The sequence below is a fragment of the Ovis canadensis genome, chromosome 3, assembly GCF_042477335.2.
Source record: "Ovis canadensis isolate MfBH-ARS-UI-01 breed Bighorn chromosome 3, ARS-UI_OviCan_v2, whole genome shotgun sequence".
NCBI lineage: Eukaryota > Metazoa > Chordata > Mammalia > Artiodactyla > Bovidae > Ovis > Ovis canadensis.
The window spans coordinates 215,285,899-215,304,551 of NC_091247.1; the positions used below are offsets into that span (position 1 = coordinate 215,285,899).

The following is an 18,653-nucleotide window of genomic DNA, read 5'->3' on the forward strand; positions in this document are numbered from 1 at the left end:
GGACGACCCACGTGGGCTGGACACCGCGCAGCTACTAAAGAGGCAGTTCAGAGGTCTGCCTTGCCCCTAGGAGTACCTCACTTTTTGCTCCAGCGGCCAGGGCCAGACAAGGGACTGCAAGGCCTGGTGCCCAGGGCTCCCCACTGGGCACCTGGGGACACTGAGAAGAACCCACTTGGGCCCCCTCTCACGTGGCCCTCCTCCATGTCCCTGCATCTGACAGCCCCCACCCCTCAGGCTCCCCCTCCTGCCCCTGTGAGCACCTCACTCAGCCCCCAATTTCCCAAGAGCAGTAAAAAGTATAGAACTGCCTACCAGGGGGGCAGGCAGGGGGCGCAGAGTGGCATGGAGGAGCAGGGCCCGCAGTTCTCAAAACCTGACCCTCCTGCTAACCCAGGAAAGACAGTCTCCCCCGAGATATCAAACAGGACACGCTTGAGCCACTGTACTTTTATTCACATCCTGTATTTTGGCATTTTCCAGAGTAGGACAGGGAGAGACAGGGTGGGGCAAAGACTGAGGCGGGAGGGCGAGGGGGGCTGGCTCCCATTTCCCTCACATCCCTCCTGGCCCCGCCACACGGGGAGCGCACACAAAGGGGCAGGGGAGGCACAGAAGCCCCCTTGGTGGAGGAGGCGGCACAAAGCTACACCCACGCCACACACACACACACACACACGCCCACACACACACACGCACACACACGAACAAGCCCGCTCCACACCGGGCAGGCGGGATCACAGAGAAGCAGAGCGCTGTGGGGTCAAGGGCAGGGAAGCAACAGTCTCCTCACAGACAGGCGGCCGGCCCCTCCAGCCCCCTCCGACTCCATTCCCAAGGTCTCCCCGGAGCCCCCCCACCCCACGCTTTGCCTAGCCATTCTCTCCTGGCCTCTAGCTTCTTCCCTGCTGCTGGGGACGAAAAGAAAAGGGGTACCGAGCAGGGAGGCGTCCATCCCTCAGCCCCGTTCCTCATGCTGGGCAGTCTGTCCCCGGGGCGCCCTCAGGGCAGGCTCTTAGCTGGCCACTCTCTGATAGAAGTAGATGTAGCCTAGGTCCTTGGGCGGTTTCTCAGAGGCACACACTTTCTGGTCGTTGTAGATCACCCACCTGGGGAAGGGGGTGGGGAAAAGGGTGAACGACCCAGGCATCCTCTAGTGTGTCTCTCTGATGTGGTCCCTGGACTCGACCCTGGTGGTTCGGGGGCAAAGGCTCGCAACCTTCTCTGCCTGGGCCCCCAAACTCAGCCCAGCTGCCTCATATCTGAAGGGAGTGTCCCATCTCACAGGGTTGTTTCTACTCTGTGTCTTCGGACCCCTGTGCTATCTTTACAGCCCACCCCCACCTACTCCTTTAAGGCAGAGGTCAGCAAGCTTTGTCAAGGCCAGACAGGAACTATTTCAGGTTTGCAGGCCACCTGGTCTATGCAACTATGCAGCTATGCAATTTGCCTGCAGCAGCATGAAAATAGCCACAGATGATACATAAATGAATGTGGCCATGGTCATTAAAACTATTTATAAAAGTGAGTGGCCCAATTCAGCCCTGGAGCCCTAATTTGCCCATCTCTGCCCCTCAGGCTTTCCATAAATTTCTGGTGAATTGTGGCCTGCACCAGGCAGTCCCTTATGTTCCCTCCCACACCCCAGGAATATTCTAGGGTCTTCGAGGATGCCCCTACCCATTCCCCCCACTCCCTCCCCCATTCAGAAGGCACGTGCTGGCCCCTCACCTGCCTTCCTTCTTGATGTGGCAGACGTAGTGACCACACATGGTCGAGGTGCCCATGTGACTAATGAAGGCAAAGAGCTGATACTCTAGGGAAGGGGAGAGAGGGCAGAGCAGACAGTGAGGGAGCGGGATGTGTCCAGCAGCTCATGACCAGGGTGGGATTTCAGGGATGGCAGACAGGCCGGGCCCAAGTCTATCTCAGCCTCCCAGGACCCCGGCTTCAGGAGTCACGTCCATGGAAAGAAACTTCTGACTCTGTACCCTCCTGAGAGAAGCAGAGCCGCCTGGCAGTGAAGACCTAGTGGAGCAGACTGGCTAGATTCTCCCCGCGACACTCACTTCCAGGACCATCCCGGACTTTAGGTCCCACTGGTATGGACTCGGAGATGGAGTCGGCAGCCGAGCGGCCCTCCGAGATGTCCATGGCAGCTTCTGCGTCCAGGTCGTCAATGTGACTGAAGATCCAGTCCACAGCCCGTTCCAAACTGTTGTTCTTGGGGAGGAGGGAAGTGTTACTTTTTTAAAAAGCAAGGTCAGGGTTGAGAAACCCCAGCGAAGGCCTCTGCTCCTTCATCACAGCCACTCAAGGGTGGAGCCCGACTGGCCAAACCACAGGGGGAGTCCTCACTTGCTCCTGAGGGGTGGAACCTCACTCCCGCCCCCATCTTCCCAGAGCACCCGTCCTCAGCTGGGGGCGCCCATACCGTGGCCCGCAGGGCTTTCAGGGCCTGGTCCCGGGAGAAGCCCATGGAGACGATGGTGGTCACACAGTCCTCCGGTGGGGGGTCAGCGGCTGCACTCGTGGAGCCGGGCCCGCTGGAGCCAGGCAGGATGAGGGGGTTTGCAAAATCTGGGGATGGAAGGGGTTCAAGTGTTTGGGGGAGATGCTGGCCCTGCCCACCACCCCACTCCCCGGCTCCAGCTCCCCAGCCCTGCCTACCCGGGTCGTCCATGTGCGACATGACCCAGTTCATGGCGGCCTCGGCCCCGCTGTTGCCAGTGTAGTAGACAGCTTTGCGGCAGGCATCCATGGGAAAGCCCATCTCCACTAGCTGGATGATGACCGACTCATCCAGCATGGGGGCTGTGGGGGAGAAGCATGGGCACAGGGGCCTGACTCCTTGGGCCACTCCCTGCCCCTCCCCCAGAGCCTTCCCCAGCTCTCTCCCAACCACAGGTTCCATGCGTTTTTTCCTCCACAGCCTGGCACCTTATTCCAGAACTAAAATGGCAACACAGCCTCATGTGGGGCCAGCACTATCCTCAAGGTCTATAGAACCAAGGCCAGGGGCGCCCCAGGGAGCCCCTTCCCTGTTCTTTCTCCCACAACAGGCTGTTTCCAGAGTATGAGCCCCCGCCCCCGCCCCTAGGCCACGAGGTTACACCCACAGAGGCAATTAGCCAGCGCTGCTCCACCCATACAGAGAACAGTTGGCTGGGGTGCTCTCTCAGTCCTCACGTCCATCAAGAGGGCAGAGACAATTTGAAAGGGAGGACAGAAGGAGCACAAAGGACAGGGTCAAGGGGTGGCAGGCAGAGAAGACCCCCATCAGCAAGGGAAAGAGACAGGCAGGAAGAAGAGTCACTAACATGTTGGAGAGGAGAAGTGAGGGGAGCAGAAGGAGTCTTCGTCTTCGTTGCCATAGAAACCAAGGCTACCTTTGGGCTCATCCGGAGTGACCAGGGGTGGGGCAATGTCGGGCAGCTCCTCCTCTCCAGGCTGCAGCCCTGTGCCCCTCAGCTGGGAGATATCTAGCTCCTCGGGCATCTCGATGGACACGTCTAGAAAGTGTACGGCAGGACAAAGTTCACCTCGGCAGATCCCCGAGGCCCTCCTAGGAAGAGCACTCTGGGAATCTCAGGCCCCTGCCCTCATCTTGCTCTGTAATAAGATGATGTGCAGAGCAGGACCCATCACAGTGTGATAAAAATAACCACAGGCTGGGTGGGGGGTGGGTGGGCAAGTGAACAGGATTCCAGTCTTAGATCTACCACTAATGAGCCACGAGCCAGAGAGGGGTCTCTGACTGTGCCACCGAACGATTCTATACTTCCATGGGACTCAACTTCTCTAGGAAATGAAGCTAGTTCTGGGGTTGGCAAAGTTGTCAGGGGCCTGTGAGACCCGTGAAAACAAACTATTTCAAGATTATCAGAATGAAAACATCTTACCAACTGTATAAAACTATGAAAACCACTTTTGCTTGTGTAAGTCATAACTATAAAATCAAAGAAGTCTTAAACATCAATGTCCTACTGTATAGCACAGCACACTGTACTCAATATCCTATGATAAATTATAACAAAAAATTTAAAAAGGAATATATATGTATTTAATATAACTGAATAGCTTTGCTCTACAGCAGTAATTAACACCATGTTGTAAGTCAATGATACTTCAATTAAAAAACGTAGTTAAAATTTTTTTTTAAATCAAAGTCTTAATAATGTTTCCCCTTTCAGAGGAAAGCTGAAGAAGCACTAGTTTACATGTCAAGGCCCCTTCTTTTTCTAGCATTTTCTGCGTAACCTCCCTTGCTCGTCCCGGCAACCATACCCAGTTTCTTGGGCACCCAGTCCAAGCCAAAGGTGAACTTCTTGATCTGGATGACCAGGTAGTCAGGGAATGAGGCAAATCGTGTGGTCCTAGAGAAGAGAGAATGGCCTGGTACCCAGAGAAGCTGTCCTGAAAGCCCCACCCGGGTCCAGCCTCATAGGTAGAAGAACTAACCACACTAAAGATAATTTCATATTCCTTTCCTGCCCTGGACAGGCATCAAGAGTGTCTGCAGACGAACAGTAGCAGAAGGTAGGAAGTAGGGGAATGGGGGTTCTTAGGGGCAGGAGCAGCAAAGGGGCAGGTGGCTGAAATCTCGGAGACCAAAGCACTTTCTCAGATCTCAAGTTTACGCCAGTGACGGGTGAGCAAAAAGTAAGACTATGTGCTAAAAATCTCAGTTCTGTCCACCACTGTTCCTAAGTGCCCATGCTCTGCCAGCCCTGGGGAAGTGAGCAGACAGAGGCTTCCTGAAAAGTGACCCCATCCACCCCAAGAGAGAAAAAGACTGGCAGGGGCAGGTCAAGGTAACATGTAGCAGTTATCCAAGTCCACTCCTGCCAGGCCCTCTCGGTTCCCCTCAGGCCCCAGGTTACCTGCCTCAACTGATGGAAGCCTGAGTTCTGACCACAAAGGGATGAGAGGATGCAAAAGAGGCTGACAGCATCTCGGGGAGGACCCTGACGGAGGCCGGGACCCATAGGACTTACTTGACAGCGACTGACTTGGCCTGCAGGGCTGTGCTCCAGAAGTCGTCCACCTGCTCGGGGGCGCCGTAGGCCTCCAGGCAGGAGCTGAAGGGCACCTGGGCCCGAACCAGCTCAGGCAGAGGCAGCTTCTCCTCTTCAGCTTGCCGCTTCTTCTCCTCATACTCTAGAAGCTCCTCTGGTGACAGAAGCAAGTGGGTGGACCCTTCAGAGGGGCCGAGCCACATCCCCGCTCATCCCTGGCCTACTGCCTCTGAGTCCACGGCTATCTCAGCTCCTCTGCTTCCCCAAACCCACCAGACACACGTCTGCCTGTAACCTGGCCTCTTTCTCAGCACGGCTCAGCTGACCAGCTGTGCGCAAGGTTAATCCCACACCCTGGCCTGGTTGGTAAGCAGGGATACTGCGGGCTCTGCTCCTGAAAGGCACCCAAGCCCCATCGCTGCCAGGCTTCAGACCCCAGGCCCCGGGAGGGTAGCAGAGCACCCACCTTTGTTCATGGCCGCATCCATGGGCACGGGCAGCTGCATAATGTAGTCCACTCGCTGGGTGTACTTCACCTTCTCTGTGGCCAGGCACTTGATCTTTTCCTCCACCAGGAAGCGGAACACTTCGTTAGGATTTTCAGAGCTCCGGCAATTCCTCTATGGGGAAGAGGCAGGGTGGGGAGGTCTGGACAGCCAAGCACTGGGGTGGGGGCCTACAAGAGTCACTGGGGGGTCAGGGAGAGAGGGGAGTGGAAGGGAGAGGGGCACAAAGAGGTGCAGGGATGGGAGACCAGAGCAGAAACCTTCCCTCATCAACCCGCCAGTTCCGGCCCATCCTGGCACTGCAGGACTGCGTGGGAAAGTGCCTGTACTTTCTTTTTTGAATGTGGACCTTCTTTTGAAAAAAAGTCTTTATTGGGGACTTCCCTGGTGGTCCAGTGGCTAAGACTCAGCATTCCCAATGCAGGGGGCCCAGGTTCGATCCCTGGCTGGGGAACTGGATACCACTTGTGGAAACGAATAAGAGTTCACATGCCACAATGAAAGATCAAAGATCCCCTGTGCTGCAACTAAGACCAGCACAGCCAAGTCAATAAATATTAAAAAAGAAAAAAGGTATTTATTGAATTTGTTACAGTATTGCTTGTTTCTGGTTTCTTGGCCTGGAGGATCCTAGGTTCCCAACCAGGGATTGATACTGCACCCGCCTGTGCTGGAAGGCGAAGTCTCAACCACTGAACCACCAGGGAAGTCCCCTGTACTTTCTTTCTAAGCACTAAGCACTCGCCTATCATTTTCTTTGGGAGCATCCTTCATCAGGCTGTATGCATAACAAGTGTCCTCAAGTGCAAACGCCACTCTCAGGAAAGGCTCAGTGCTTGGGGTCACTGGGGTGGGGCTGGGCTGGGGCTGACAGAGGAGGAGGAACAGGTGAGCAGCAGGAAGAAGGGAGTGAACTGAAGTGCAGGTAGACAGGAGGAGAATGAATACCCCCACCTTCCCTGTCCTCACCTCCACCATGTTGATAAGGTGCAGGAAGAACTCTTGGGCATCCTGCTGCCGGTTGGTGGAGAACTCGGGGTGACCCTTGCCAATGAGGGCCTTGAACATCCGAGGGGCAATGCCATCTTGGACTTCCTAGGCAGAGTTGGGGCAGCCATTCAGCCGGGGCCCGAGAGGCCACCAAGTGGCCTTCTTTAGACGCCTCCCACATGGATCTCAGTTTCCCCACCATTCCAGAGCCTGAGAAGGATGGAGGTCCAGACCCACCTTCTGCTCCGTTACCTGCTCCCCATCACCCGACTCTGGTGCTGGCTTGGAATACTCCCCCGAGAGCAGGCCGTGGCCCAGCTTGGCCCTGTGTCATCACCCAAGAGAACCATTTAGCTTCCGTCTGACACCACCAATCTACCCCTTACCTCCCCAACTTGACCCCTGCTCAAACCCCCTTAGACAACTCTCTTAAATGTGAACCACCTTAGATTCCATGGGAACCCAACCCAAGGCAGACAGCATGCTTGCAAGATAGCAATTGGAAAGTGTCTAGCTGGCCAGAGGCTACACTGTTGCTCACTTCAGGGGGTCATGGAAGAGAAAGAGGGCACACAGGCCCGGCTACGTACACCTGGGTGCTGAAGTCCTGGGTGGGGTCCGTTGGGGCGTTCTGGAAGATCTTTTCCAGCTTATCCACGTACCTGAGCCAAGGGAAGGATCACTGAAGGGGCTGCGGCCAGGCCCAGAGGAAAAGGGAAGGGAGCATTCATCTACCAGTTCAGGGAACAGGTCCCTCCAAAGTGGGGAGACATGTGTTTGACACTTGGGGTCCACGTCTTTCCAGCAATTCACCTTCCCTCCCCTTCCCAAACAGGTGAGCATGCAGGGTACACAAGCCTCTGCCCCAAGACGGAGCTACAGGATGGTAGAAGACACTCAGGAGGATAAATACAGTTCATGTTCTTTGAATAGAACGTGTCGATATGTTCTAAATTTTCACGTGTGTCTCAGGCCTTCCTATTTAGACAGGATGCTCACTTCCCTAACCCTAACTTGCCTTTCTTCTGTCTCCATGTCCCAGCCCTCCCCTCTCCCCCATCAGGTGCTCATCTGATGTCACTGGCCCAAAATAAAGAGTACCTGTTGGCCCTTGAGTACATCAGGAGGCCTGGAAGAGCCCTGGGACTGAGCATCTGGCCCCACCAGTGGTCTCATGTATAAGCAGCTTTACAACCTACTCCTCATCAGGTACCAAGAACCAAGACTGAGCTAGAACAGAGGTCCTGAGAGCACCAGAGGTGGGCGCCCGGGGGCTGGCCACTGGGAGAGAGCTGGGGGTCAGGGCACAGAGCCAGGGGGCCAGCTGTGGAGAGAGGGCCTGGGGGCGGGGGCTGGCAGTGGGGTGAGGGAGGACTCACTTCCTCTGGAAGTCGGGGATGCTGAAGAGCACCTGGACCACCGAGTTGAGGTAGCAGCTGTTGCCCAGGTTGCGGATGCCGGTGTAGCCGGGCCCGGACAGCGGCTTGAGCGGCACCGCCGACTCCTGGATCAGCTCCCACTCGCCGACACGCTGGTTCATGTCTATCTCCAGCTCCGTCATCGTCTTGTCCGTCTGCATGGGAGGAGGCACTTCAGACCTGCGTCTTTTTTTCATTTTAATTTGGCTGCGCCAGGTCTTACTTGAGGCATGTGGAAGCTACTTTCCTGACCAGGGATTGAACCCAGGCCCTCTGCACTGGAAGCACGGGCTTTTAGCCACTGGACCACCAGTGAAGCCCCAGACCCGTGTCTTTTATGTTCTAAAACATAGTCTAGGATGAGAGCCAGCTGGAGAGAGCCTGGAACGTGCTGAATTATGGACCTGGACGTGGGAGGCCCATTGGGTATCCTTCAGTGCAAGTTCCGGAAGGCCACAGGCAACCGTCCAGGGGCCCATCAGGCAGCAGGCCTCCACCCACAAGAGGGGATGAAACGAACATGACATCCCCTAGCTGAAGGGTTCCTCCACCCTGAAGCCACCCCTTCTCACTCAGATCCCCACCCCAGCATCACTTCCTTGGTCCCTGCTAGACACTCTGCGCACAGTCTGTGGTCACTCCCTGACCTGCACAACCACACAGTGGACACCTGCGTCTCATCTGGTAGAAGCCGACAAGCCAAGGACCACCTCTGCCTCATTCAGAGGGACCAGAACACAGTAGGCGCTCAGTAACAGTTGCTGACGATGAAATGATTCTACAAGGCTTTTCACAGGCAGCCCACGAATCCTGGGAACTGGGGTCACCGTGGCATCTCCCTCCACCTTGCCGCCTCAGCCTCCGCCTTGGGTAAGGAGGGAGGGCCTGACGGGCAGGGACGAGAGAACCTGAGTGGAGGGCGGTCTCACCTTCTGCATCTTCAGCATGTCAATACCAAAGTGGGACAGGTGCTCGGCCAGGTTGGGATCCAGGACCATGTCATCCTCATCATACGAGTACACGTCTAGTGTGGGAGGCAGGAGCAGAGTCGGGGGAGGGCAGTTCAGGCCCCACCCAACCACCGAGCTCACCCCCTGCCCCGAGAGCCTTGGTGGGACAGCTGGACGAGCCCAGAGGGCAACGCTCTTGGCTCCCTCAAGCATCAGTGAGGCCTCGAGCCCTTCTTGGATTGGCTGTCAGAGAAGATGCAGTCAACAGGGCGAGGGCTGGAACTGGTTGTGTCTCCACCCAGCAGGAGGAGGTTCGAGAGTGAAGTGAATTTGAAGAAGACTTACTCTCTTCCTTACAAGAGAATGATGGTCACTACTAGGAAGGGGACTGGGGTTTGGGGGGCTATCTGAAAGTTCTGTTTCATCTACAATATTTTCATTGTTTATCAGGAGACTGGACTCATGTCTTGTTTGTGTCATGTGAAATGAGTAGTGGTTCAGACCCAGTGATGTCCACGTGGAGGGGGCGGGGTGTACCAGCTCCGTCAGGGGTGATGGTGCCCAGCTTGACGGCCAGCGGGTAGCCCGTCTCCCGGAAGTGCTCCACCGCATGGTTGTTGCCCCCGCTGCCGTCGAAGTAGCGCCGGCCACACAGGATGGAGCCGTCCGTGAGGTTGAGCCACAGGTTCTCCCGCATGTCGCACTTGGAGCACTTCCAGCCACTGACCCCAGGGAAGAAAACGAGCCGAGTACAGGTCAGCAGTTTATGGGAGCGGTGGGTGGACAGACGGGGCTCTGCAGCTTCCCCGCTGGTCCGAGGCCTCTCTTATCTCCTCTCCTTGGGACATCCCCTCGCCGAGTCCAGCTCCCCATGAGTCTCCCTCCTTATTCTGTTCCTGAGCCTCTCTCCCTCGACTCCCAGGAGGGTGACCGCTCGCTCCTGCTCTGCGGGTCACACCCCAAAGTGGAGGGGGGCGCAGGGCAGGCCTTACCAGGGAGGGATCCGAGCAGGGTTGTCCAGCTGCTTGAGGCTGAAGGCATGCTTAGACACCTGCCGCACTTCCCCATCCCAGGCCTGCACCTCCTGCTTGCGGGAGGCCGAGTCAGCCGACAGGAGGGCCTCCACCGCACTGGTCACCTGGGGGAAGCAGAGGGTCAGAGGCAGGACCCAATTCCCAGCCCCACCCGCCGCTTGGTCTTCAGCTTTCCTGGAACTTGCCCACCACACTGCTGCTCTGACCCCGCCTGCCCCAGAATCTTCGGTAGGGCGGGAAGGTGTTTATACCCGATCTCTGACAATGTCGGGCAGTCCCCCCAGCCCATCCCGGGCTATTTCCAGGTAATCCGGCAGAATGACGATCTTTACATCCTCATCGTATTCAAACTTCTCCTCGTTGAGGTCAAACCCGCCTTCGACACCTGGTGAGACAAGAAAGGAGCTGGGGTGGGGGGGGTGGGGTAATGGGGAAGGGAGTGCGAGTAGGATGACCACTGCAGGTGGACCCCCCTCCTCTGATACAGTGCTTCACCTTGCCCCCCCCAGGGTCCCAGGGCCACTGACCAGGCCCCTCCTTTGGGGGTTTTCCTAGCACCTCTGAGAGCAGGAAAGACCAGCTCAGGGAAGAGAACAGGATGTCAGTGACGCTCACCGATGGCTAGTCGGGTGGGTTTCTTGCGGGGAGGATCTCCAGTGCCTGCGGTCGCATCTTCCTCTTTCTACAGTGAGGCAGGAAGGGCACAATCAGCCCCAGCACCAGGGAAGGGACAAACGGACAATGGATGGATGGGGATGGAGTGGGTTAATCTCAGAAGAGAAAGGAGCTAAAAAAAAAAAAAATCACACCTGCTGAGTTTTAATGGCCCCAGAAAAAGCAGGTGGGGGGCGGAAATGAGGCCCCTGGGAGGTCAGGACAGGACAGACAGATTCAACCTGGTGGCCCAGCAGGATGAGCCTGAGCGCAGCAGGTCTTGCCTACCGGGCGCCGAGTCCGCCGGAGGTGGAGGTAGACGCGCTGGCCAGTCTTGTTAAAATGTCTCTCCACATATTGTTTTCCAAAGCCCAGGAATGTGTTCATGCAGATGTAGAGGCCACCCTCAGACTCCTGCAGGACAAGAGGCAGGGGCAGAAACACAGGCAGGATGAAGCTTGGCCAGGGGTTAGAAATGGGTGGCTTCCGGAAACAAGGTCTGTCCTCAAGCACTGTGTGGCCTCTGGCAAGTCACCTATTAGCCTTTCAGGACCTGGTACATGGCTAAGAGTCTCCCCATCCTCCTGTGACTTTTGCAACGGGCAACAAGGACACCAGGGCTGAGCAATGCCTGTCAGTCACCACTCCTCTTCCTTCTTTGAAGCCCTCCAGTCAATGCAAAGAACTCCCCTGATCTCCTTCCTGGATTGAGATCCAGAGTGAGTCAGGATCAACTACTACAGACCTGGGAAGAACTCCACGTCAGACACCGAACCTAAACCAGCAACACCATGACCAACCCCACCTGAGCACCAAGATTCAGCAAACCTTCCAGACTGGAGGAGAAGACATACTAGCATCTGAACATGACATCTAACCCCTGGGCTTGCCAGCAAGATCAGACCTTTCCTTTACCTCATTCTAACCAGGTGATCAAACTCTGGCCCACATTGGTTTCATCTCCTTTTTCCTGCTAAAGCCTGGCTCCAAGGAACTCATGTGCTGCTTGGGGCTCACAGCTGAACCAGGACCCCATCTGGCAAGGACATGAAGCCCAGCCTTCTCCAGCCACCACCTGGATGCCTCCTCCACCTTGTCCCCCCTCCTGCCCCCAATAACCAAATCTCCAAGAAATCCCATCAACCTCCAACTTCAAAGCCATTTCCCTTCTGGAACAATCTAGCAACACTTTCTGAGACAGCTAAAATACATAGCCCAGGAAGAAACCAGGGAAAAGACAAGTGTCCACTGTAAATCACAGCAGAGGAGGGGACATGGGCTTTCCCCAACCTGAGCGAGTCTACTAGTGCCCTTGTGAAGAGGGTGCTGGAGAAGCGGGAGGAGGAAACTGGAGACAACAGTCTTCTCTCAGATCCAAGCAACAAGGCATCTTCTTTCTGGAATTAAAGCCTCAGTGGCCTTGAAAAATTCTCTGCTGGGAATTAAAAATAGGGCAGTTCTCCATCCCATAGATCGCTCTGTACCACTCCTGAGAACTGTGCGGGTTACAAAATTTATGAATAGAGCGTTTCTCATCAGGGAAGTCACATAAACTCTTTCTACCATGAACCCAATTTAAAGATAATCAAATATGCCGGAAGTTGGTTAGCAAAGTCAACCAATGGAGACCTCTTGACAGGGAAGAGAGAAGAAAAGTGTAATGAGATCAAACCCCCTTTTGGATTATTCAAACCATTACTAAGGAGAGAGACAGGAGTATAGAAAGGGAGACTTCTACCATCTGTTGATAATTAAGGAAAAAAAACCTTTTCTTCCTGAGAAAGACAGCACTTCACCATCCACGCACTTGATAAACTGGGAGGCCTCTGGGAGCTCTGCAGTGATTAAACTCCTCTGTTGCCAATAAAAGATGCTGATTCCACCAAGGACTGGGAACCCCAGAGTTCTACTCTGAGCAGCTGTCCTCTTTACATTCTGCCAAAGCCAGACTTCAGAGAAGCAGCATGGTTGTCTGAGGCCCAGATCAAAGCCTAGCAAACCAAGCAACCCACAAATCACAGTGATGACCCTGAAATGGGCCTTAGATCACCCTGCTATACTCAGCACTGGCGATGCGTTAATGAAGCCTTTCCACTCTGACTTGCAGTTTTCCCAGCCATGAGCTGGTCTGGCTGAACACCCTGGGCAGGGCCCACAGCGGCTTGAGGGAGGGGTGGTGAGGGGGGCGGATCCCAGCCAGGCTGCTGCCCTCAGTTCAGGCTCTGGCCTGGCTGGAGGCTTGTGTCTGCCTGACGGTGTCACAGGAAGGCAGAACTGCAGGAAGGGAGGTACCGGGTGGAGCCTGCCAAACGTGAAGCACGGTGTGGGTGGTGGCTTTGTCTAACTAGTCAGGAGTGGGAGTGGGATGGGAAAGCAGCCTTAGTGTCCCCCACGAAAGAAACCATCTCTCTGGGAATACTTTCCAAAGGTTTCCCTCTGCTCTCTCTGATGGACGGGAGAAAGAAAGGGGGCTGCGGCCATGATTCACCTCAAAGGAGAAACGACTAGAGCTTTCCTCTCCTCTTCCCCCCACCCCCTCCCCATGACCCACCTCCCCGCCCCCTGACCATATTAACCATGGGTGGAGGCTCTATAACTCAGTCTTTCTCAGAAACAGCCTTCTTCAAGGCCACTTCCAGGCTACTAGGCGCCTGGGAACTGCAGTCCCCACCCTACTACCCCCAACCCGGGCTCCGAACAGCGGTGGGTGGGGGGGGTCGCCCCATCCCTCCCACACGAGACTACAAAACCCGGAGAGCCATGCGCGACAGGCAAGGCCAACTCCCAGGCTTTCGCAGGGGTCCACGTGGGAGATGTAGTCCGGCAACTAGGTGGAGCCTCTAGCTTAGAACGTCAATGAGGGGAGTGAGCGACTACAATCCCCACAGTACTCCACGAGACGAGGAGCGGGTGGGGCGGGCGCGATGGCTTTCGGGAGTAGTAGTCAGTCGACAGCTCGCGCGAATTCAAAGCAACGGCAGGAGTAGCGTGGAAGACTACAAGTCCCATGGTGCACCGCAGGGAGGCGGTGGCCCAAGCTTTGCAGGCCCCGGCAGAATGACCAGGGAGATGGAAGTCGTGCTCGCTGCGGGCGTGGGGAATGGGCTTACCGGTGTGTCGAAGGAGAAGGCGCACTCGTCTTTGTGGACCCGGTCTCCAGCCTTGGGGACCCGGATCGTCGGTAATACTGACAGCAGCGCCTCTTCACTCAGCTCCGCCATGACACCGGCACCAGCTCCTCCACACACAGCGGTTCTCACCGCTTCTAGTCCCCCCCCTACCCTTCCGTCCAATGAGCACCACTCGTTAGGTGCATGCGCCGAAGGGAAGACGCGCGAGAATGGCAGTTGGACCGAGCCTGCCCGCTAGTGCTCCGCCCTCTGCCCGCCTCTTGACCATCGCCAATGAAAAGCACTTCTAATGCAATCGATGGTCGAAAGAGCCAATCCCACTCCTCCAGGGCAAAGCGCACGTAGAACAGCGAGGTGGGCCCAGGAGTTTTGCTGCCGAGACTCTGGGACCCTACAGTGCATTCGCGTATCTTCTATTGAAGAGCAGGAACTGATGGTTGTTTAAACCAGTCAACCCCAGAAACTTTCCTGGGAGACCTGTCCAGTGGGAAAATTAAAGGGCAGCTGTAGTCTAGGTATTTGAAAAGGGGCTATCCAGTGAGGCGGGGTTCGAGAGGGCTAGTGTTGAGTGATTGCTAACTACGTTGACCAATGAGGATTACTGTCTTTCTGGCCTTAGGAAAAAAATGTTCGTAACTCCGTCTCCAGCGGGATATGAAAATAATAATGGCGTACTAACTCATGATTCTATTTTTAAATAAAATCACTTCACTTTGAAACCGAAGGTCTCTTACGCGAAGATTAGCATCCCGCAAAATCTCACAACCGGCAGCCCGGTACGGAACAAAAGTCCCCTTAGCGGGGACGCGTCAGCCCGGAGAGTCAAGCCGCTGCCTATTGGCCTCACGGACCCGTGATAGACGTTCAGGCAGCCCATTGGCTTCCTTCATTGGAGGCGGGACTGACAGAGACAGCCTATAGGAGCCGGCATCGAGTCAGCCAATAGGGTCGGGGCAGGGGCGTGGCGGGAAGTTTGAAACTCAGCTTCGGGAGTTAAGGATTGAGCCGCTTTGAACCCAGAGGTGGAATTGGGGCCCGGTAAGGGATTTGAATAAATTAGTGAATAATTTAGAGGGCCCAGCAGGCCCTGAAGGAGTTGCCTTGTCTACTGTATTAGTCATCATCCCCGCAGATACCTCTGGCCCGGCGGCCAGGCCGTTTCTCAGCGGGGAACGAGGGGGAGATCGGGTGGTCTGGAATCAAAGGTCGAACGTGGTCGCCGTAAAGGCTGAGACCTGAGTCATTTCTCGCAGGCATCCCCTCCTCTCCCGGGCCGGGCCCTGCCCCATCCTATTTCTGCTGGTTACGATGGGCTCAGCTAAGAGCGTCCCAGTCACTCCAGCGCGGCCTCCGCCGCACAACAAGCTTCTGGCTCGAGTGGCGGACCCCCGTTCACCCAGCGCCGGCATCCTGCGCACTCCCATCCAGGTACACAGGGGTGGCAAGGAGGAGGCAGCGAATCTGTCTCAGTTTCGGAGTCGCTAAGAGAGTCCCACTCCAGTACTCTTGTCTGGAGAATCCCATGGACGGAGGAGCCTGTGGGCTGCAGTCCATGGGGTCGCTGAGAGTCGGACACGACTAAGCGACTTCACTTTCACTTTTCACTTTCATGCATTGGAGAAGGAAATGGCAACCCACTCCAGTATTCTTGCCTGGAGAATCCCAGGGACAGGGGAGCCTGGTGAGCTGCTGTCTATGGGGTCGCAGAGAGTCGGACATGACTGAAGCGACTCAGCAGCAGCAGCAGCAGCAGCAAGAGAGTCCTAATCTAAGAGAACTCTCCCTTCCTCGAATACCCCTCACCTTTGAGTCCTTATTTTCCATACTCTCAATCCCGGTGAAGTAGGCTGAATATCTGAGGGCCTTTGCAATTCCCGTCTGCACTATGGATCTAAGGCTACAAACCTGGGAAGGGAGAGTTGAGGGCCCAGACTCATTCTAGCCTTTGGTCCTGATAGGTAGAGAGCTCCCCACAGCCAAGCCTGCCAGCAGGGGAGCAGGTGGAGGGACCTAAGCTGGTCCAGGACTCAGATCCCCGCTCTCCTACCCTTGGCATTGCACGGACACCTATGAAGACGAGCGGAGGTAAGTGTTGGGCCCAATGCTGTCATCCTCCTGCTTTGAACCCATGTCTTTCTTTTTTCAACACTTTGCTGTCTCCCAATGATTTCTCCCAATCCCTCACTGACCAGGGCGCGAATTCTAAGGCCCATGTATCCCTTCCTCCTTGCTGAATGATTTGTGACAGATGGTCACTATCTCATGTCACTTCTCCCCTCTCCAGAGCCCCCAAGTCCACTGGTGAAACAACTGAGTGATGTATTTGAGACCGAAGACCCCAAATTAAGCCTTCCCTCCGAAGCTATTCTGCCCCTAGAGACACCTTCATCTCCTCGACCGGACTTGCCTCTGGGCACCCAGGTTTCCCTTGAAGATCAGGTGCCTCCTGGGAGCCAGACTGAGCTCTCTGCCGAGCAGGTGTTTGCCAAGGAGAAAACAGGACATGCCTCAGAAACGCCTGTGTCCAGCCAGGGCTCAGACAAGCCCTTGCGAGACCCCGAGACTCCTCGATCTTCAGGTACAGAATCTAAGGGCACAGGATGGGGAAGAACAATTGGGAGAATACTCTGGGATAACGTCCACAGATGGACAGAGGAGGAATAATCTGAAAGCCCCTAACTTTGGCTGCTTGTTTTAATTCCTTACTCATTTGAGGTTCTAAGTGTGTGTGCCTGTGCATGTATGTGTGTGCCTGTGCGTGTATGTGTGTGCGTGTTAACTCACTTATGTCATGTCTGACTCTTTTCGACCCTGTGGACTGTAGCCTGCTAGGCTCCTCTGTCCTTGGGATTCTCCAGGCAAGATACTGGAGTGGGTTGCCATGACCTCTTCCAAGGGATCGTCCTGACCCAGAGATCAAACCCATGTCTTGTGTCTCCTGCACAGGTTCTAAGCGCAGCAGGCGGAAAGCAAACAGCAAGGTGCCAGGGAGGTCTCCTCTCACCATCCTGCAGGATGACAACTCCCCCGGGGCTCTGACCCCACGACAGGTAAAGGGCAAGTGGGTGAAAGCTGTTACTAGGAAAGCCAGAGTAATGATGGGGGCCTTTTCCCCACCCGGTCTTCTCTCCCCGAACAGCCTCCTCCCCTCCCTCACCTTGCCCAATCCCTTTTGCAGGGTAAGCAGCCTTCCCTGAGTGAAAACTTTAGGGAACTAAAGGAAGGGGCTGTTCTGGGAACTGGACGACTTCTGAAAACTGGAGGACGAGCATGGGAGCAAGGCCAGGGTCACGACAAGGAAAATCAGCACTTCCCTTTGGTGGAGAGCTAGACATGCATGGCTCCAGCACCAGACTCCCCAAGGGCCTGGCCGTGTTCTGGGTCCTCCCACCCCTTCTTGCCCTGGGAGACTGGAAAGGTTCATTCTCTTAACTCCCCCTAAACTGCCAACCTTGGGACTCAGAGCTTCGTTGGTTTTCTTTGTGTCTGACATATTTCTGTATATTAAAGCAAGTGATTTTAAGTTATATTTTTAAGTGTTATACCTAAACCATGCACTGGGTCTCCTGTCTGAAGAAAGCCTGGAGGGGGCTTGCATTCCCTGGCCTAACTGTCCCCATGCTGGCACCTCCATCTACACACCTCCCCTAAATCCCAGTGTTCCCCAGGGTGCTGTCCTTGGCCCTTTCCTCTTGCTGTCCCTGGATGTTTACTTCTGGGGCCTTTTTTTTTTTTTAATTGGAGTATAGTTGCTTTACACTGCCGTGTCAGTTTCTGCTGACAAACTGAATCACAGGGCCTGGCCATGTTCTGGGTCCTCCCACCCCTTCTTGCCCTGGGAGACTGGAAAGGTTCGTTCTCTTAACTCCCCGTAAACTGCCAACCCTGGGACTCAGAGCTTCGTTGGTTTTCTTTGTGTCTGACGTATTTCTGTATATTAAATCAAGTGGTTTAAACAAAGTGAATCAGCCATACATATACATATATCCCCTCTTCCTTGGATTTTCTTACGGTTTAGGTCACCACAGAGCACTGAGTGGAGTTCCCTGTGCTATTCAGGAGGCTCTCATTAGCTATCTATTTTATGCATTGCTGTTGTTCAGTTGCTGACTCAAGTCTGACCCTTTGCGATCCCATGGACCGCAGCACTCCAGGCTTCCCTGTCCTTTACTGTCTCCTGGAGTTTGCTCAAACTCATGTCCGTTGAGTCGGTGATGCCATTCTGCCATCTCATCCTCTGTCGTTCCCTTTTCCTCCTACCTTCGATCTTTCCCAGCATCAGGGAAAGTAAGTCAGCTCTTCACATCAGGTGGCCAAAGTATTGGAGCTTCAACTTCAGCATCAGTCCTTTCAACGAATATTCAGGGTTGATTTCCTTTAGGATTGACTGGTTTGATCCGATACACAGTAGTGTATATATGTCAATCCCAATCTCCCAATTCATCCCACCACCACCCCTTCCCCCCACTTCTGGGGTTTCAACTGCCCTTCACCCGATTTCTGGTAACACCCAGGTCTCTGTACCTAACCCTCACCTTCATCCAGCTGCCCCACAGGCACTTCAGAGTCAACTTGTCTGAAGTTGAATGTGTCCTCTTCCCCTAAGGTTACTCTGCCTCCCCTCACCCTGTGAATGACAGCACTCTCCCCCTGGCTGCCAAACCCTAACCTTGGCCACCATCTCAAGTCTTCCCCTCTGAATACCCCATATCGTTGCCCTGGTTCACTTCCTCCTGGTGATTCCGTATCTTTAGTCTCTTTCCCGTCCCTTCCCTCTCCACTCTGTCCTGCCACTCCTGCATTTCTTGCCACCTGCTTCCTACCTTGTTTACCTCCATTCCCTCCAGGCTCCCCCTTCTTCCATTTCATCCACCTACATTGCTATGAGGGCGATGTTCCCAAGAAGCATCACTGATTATTACCACTCTGCTCAAAACTCTTCAGTTGTTCCC

General features: G+C 55.0%; 2 protein-coding genes and 1 non-coding gene across 7 annotated transcripts; 2 read left to right on the top strand and 1 right to left on the bottom strand.

Moving 5' to 3' along the window:
- Positions 1-435: 435 nt before the first annotated feature.
- USP5 (ubiquitin specific peptidase 5) lies at positions 436-13,949 on the bottom strand. 4 transcript variants are annotated; one of them, XM_069581376.1, is made up of 20 exons: positions 13,681-13,949; positions 10,859-10,984; positions 10,532-10,598; positions 10,168-10,301; positions 9,875-10,020; positions 9,420-9,604; positions 8,862-8,956; positions 7,894-8,087; positions 7,105-7,176; positions 6,752-6,839; positions 6,494-6,619; positions 5,485-5,638; positions 4,998-5,172; positions 4,288-4,376; positions 3,390-3,512; positions 2,671-2,814; positions 2,435-2,580; positions 2,070-2,223; positions 1,732-1,816; positions 436-1,109 (listed from the first exon to the last, which is right to left on the bottom strand). In XM_069581376.1, the coding sequence occupies exons 1-20, from the start codon at positions 13,789-13,791 to the stop codon at positions 1,016-1,018; spliced, it is 2,508 nt and encodes an 835-aa protein (XP_069437477.1). In that variant the 5' UTR covers positions 13,792-13,949; the 3' UTR covers positions 436-1,015. The 4 variants fall into 4 exon arrangements, with proteins under 4 accessions (XP_069437477.1, XP_069437478.1, XP_069437479.1 ...); XM_069581377.1 differs by having other exon boundaries at positions 6,767-6,839; positions 13,681-13,945; XM_069581378.1 differs by having other exon boundaries at positions 3,321-3,512; positions 13,681-13,907.
- On the top strand, positions 5,906-5,978 carry TRNAG-CCC (transfer RNA glycine (anticodon CCC)). Its single transcript has one exon. It is a non-coding gene; the product is annotated as a tRNA-Gly (tRNA).
- A 79-nt stretch (positions 13,950-14,028) lies between the features above and the next one.
- Positions 14,029-17,228, top strand: CDCA3 (cell division cycle associated 3). Of its 2 annotated transcripts, none has more exons than XM_069581386.1 (6): positions 14,029-14,216; positions 14,955-15,129; positions 15,660-15,786; positions 15,986-16,279; positions 16,648-16,751; positions 16,880-17,228. In XM_069581386.1, exons 2-6 carry the CDS (start codon positions 15,010-15,012, stop codon positions 17,030-17,032), a joined length of 798 nt encoding a protein of 265 aa, XP_069437487.1. In that variant the 5' UTR covers positions 14,029-14,216; positions 14,955-15,009; the 3' UTR covers positions 17,033-17,228. The 2 variants fall into 2 exon arrangements, with proteins under 2 accessions (XP_069437487.1, XP_069437486.1); XM_069581385.1 differs by lacking the exon at positions 14,029-14,216 and adding an exon at positions 14,643-14,739.
- The last annotated feature ends 1,425 nt before the right edge of the window (positions 17,229-18,653 follow it).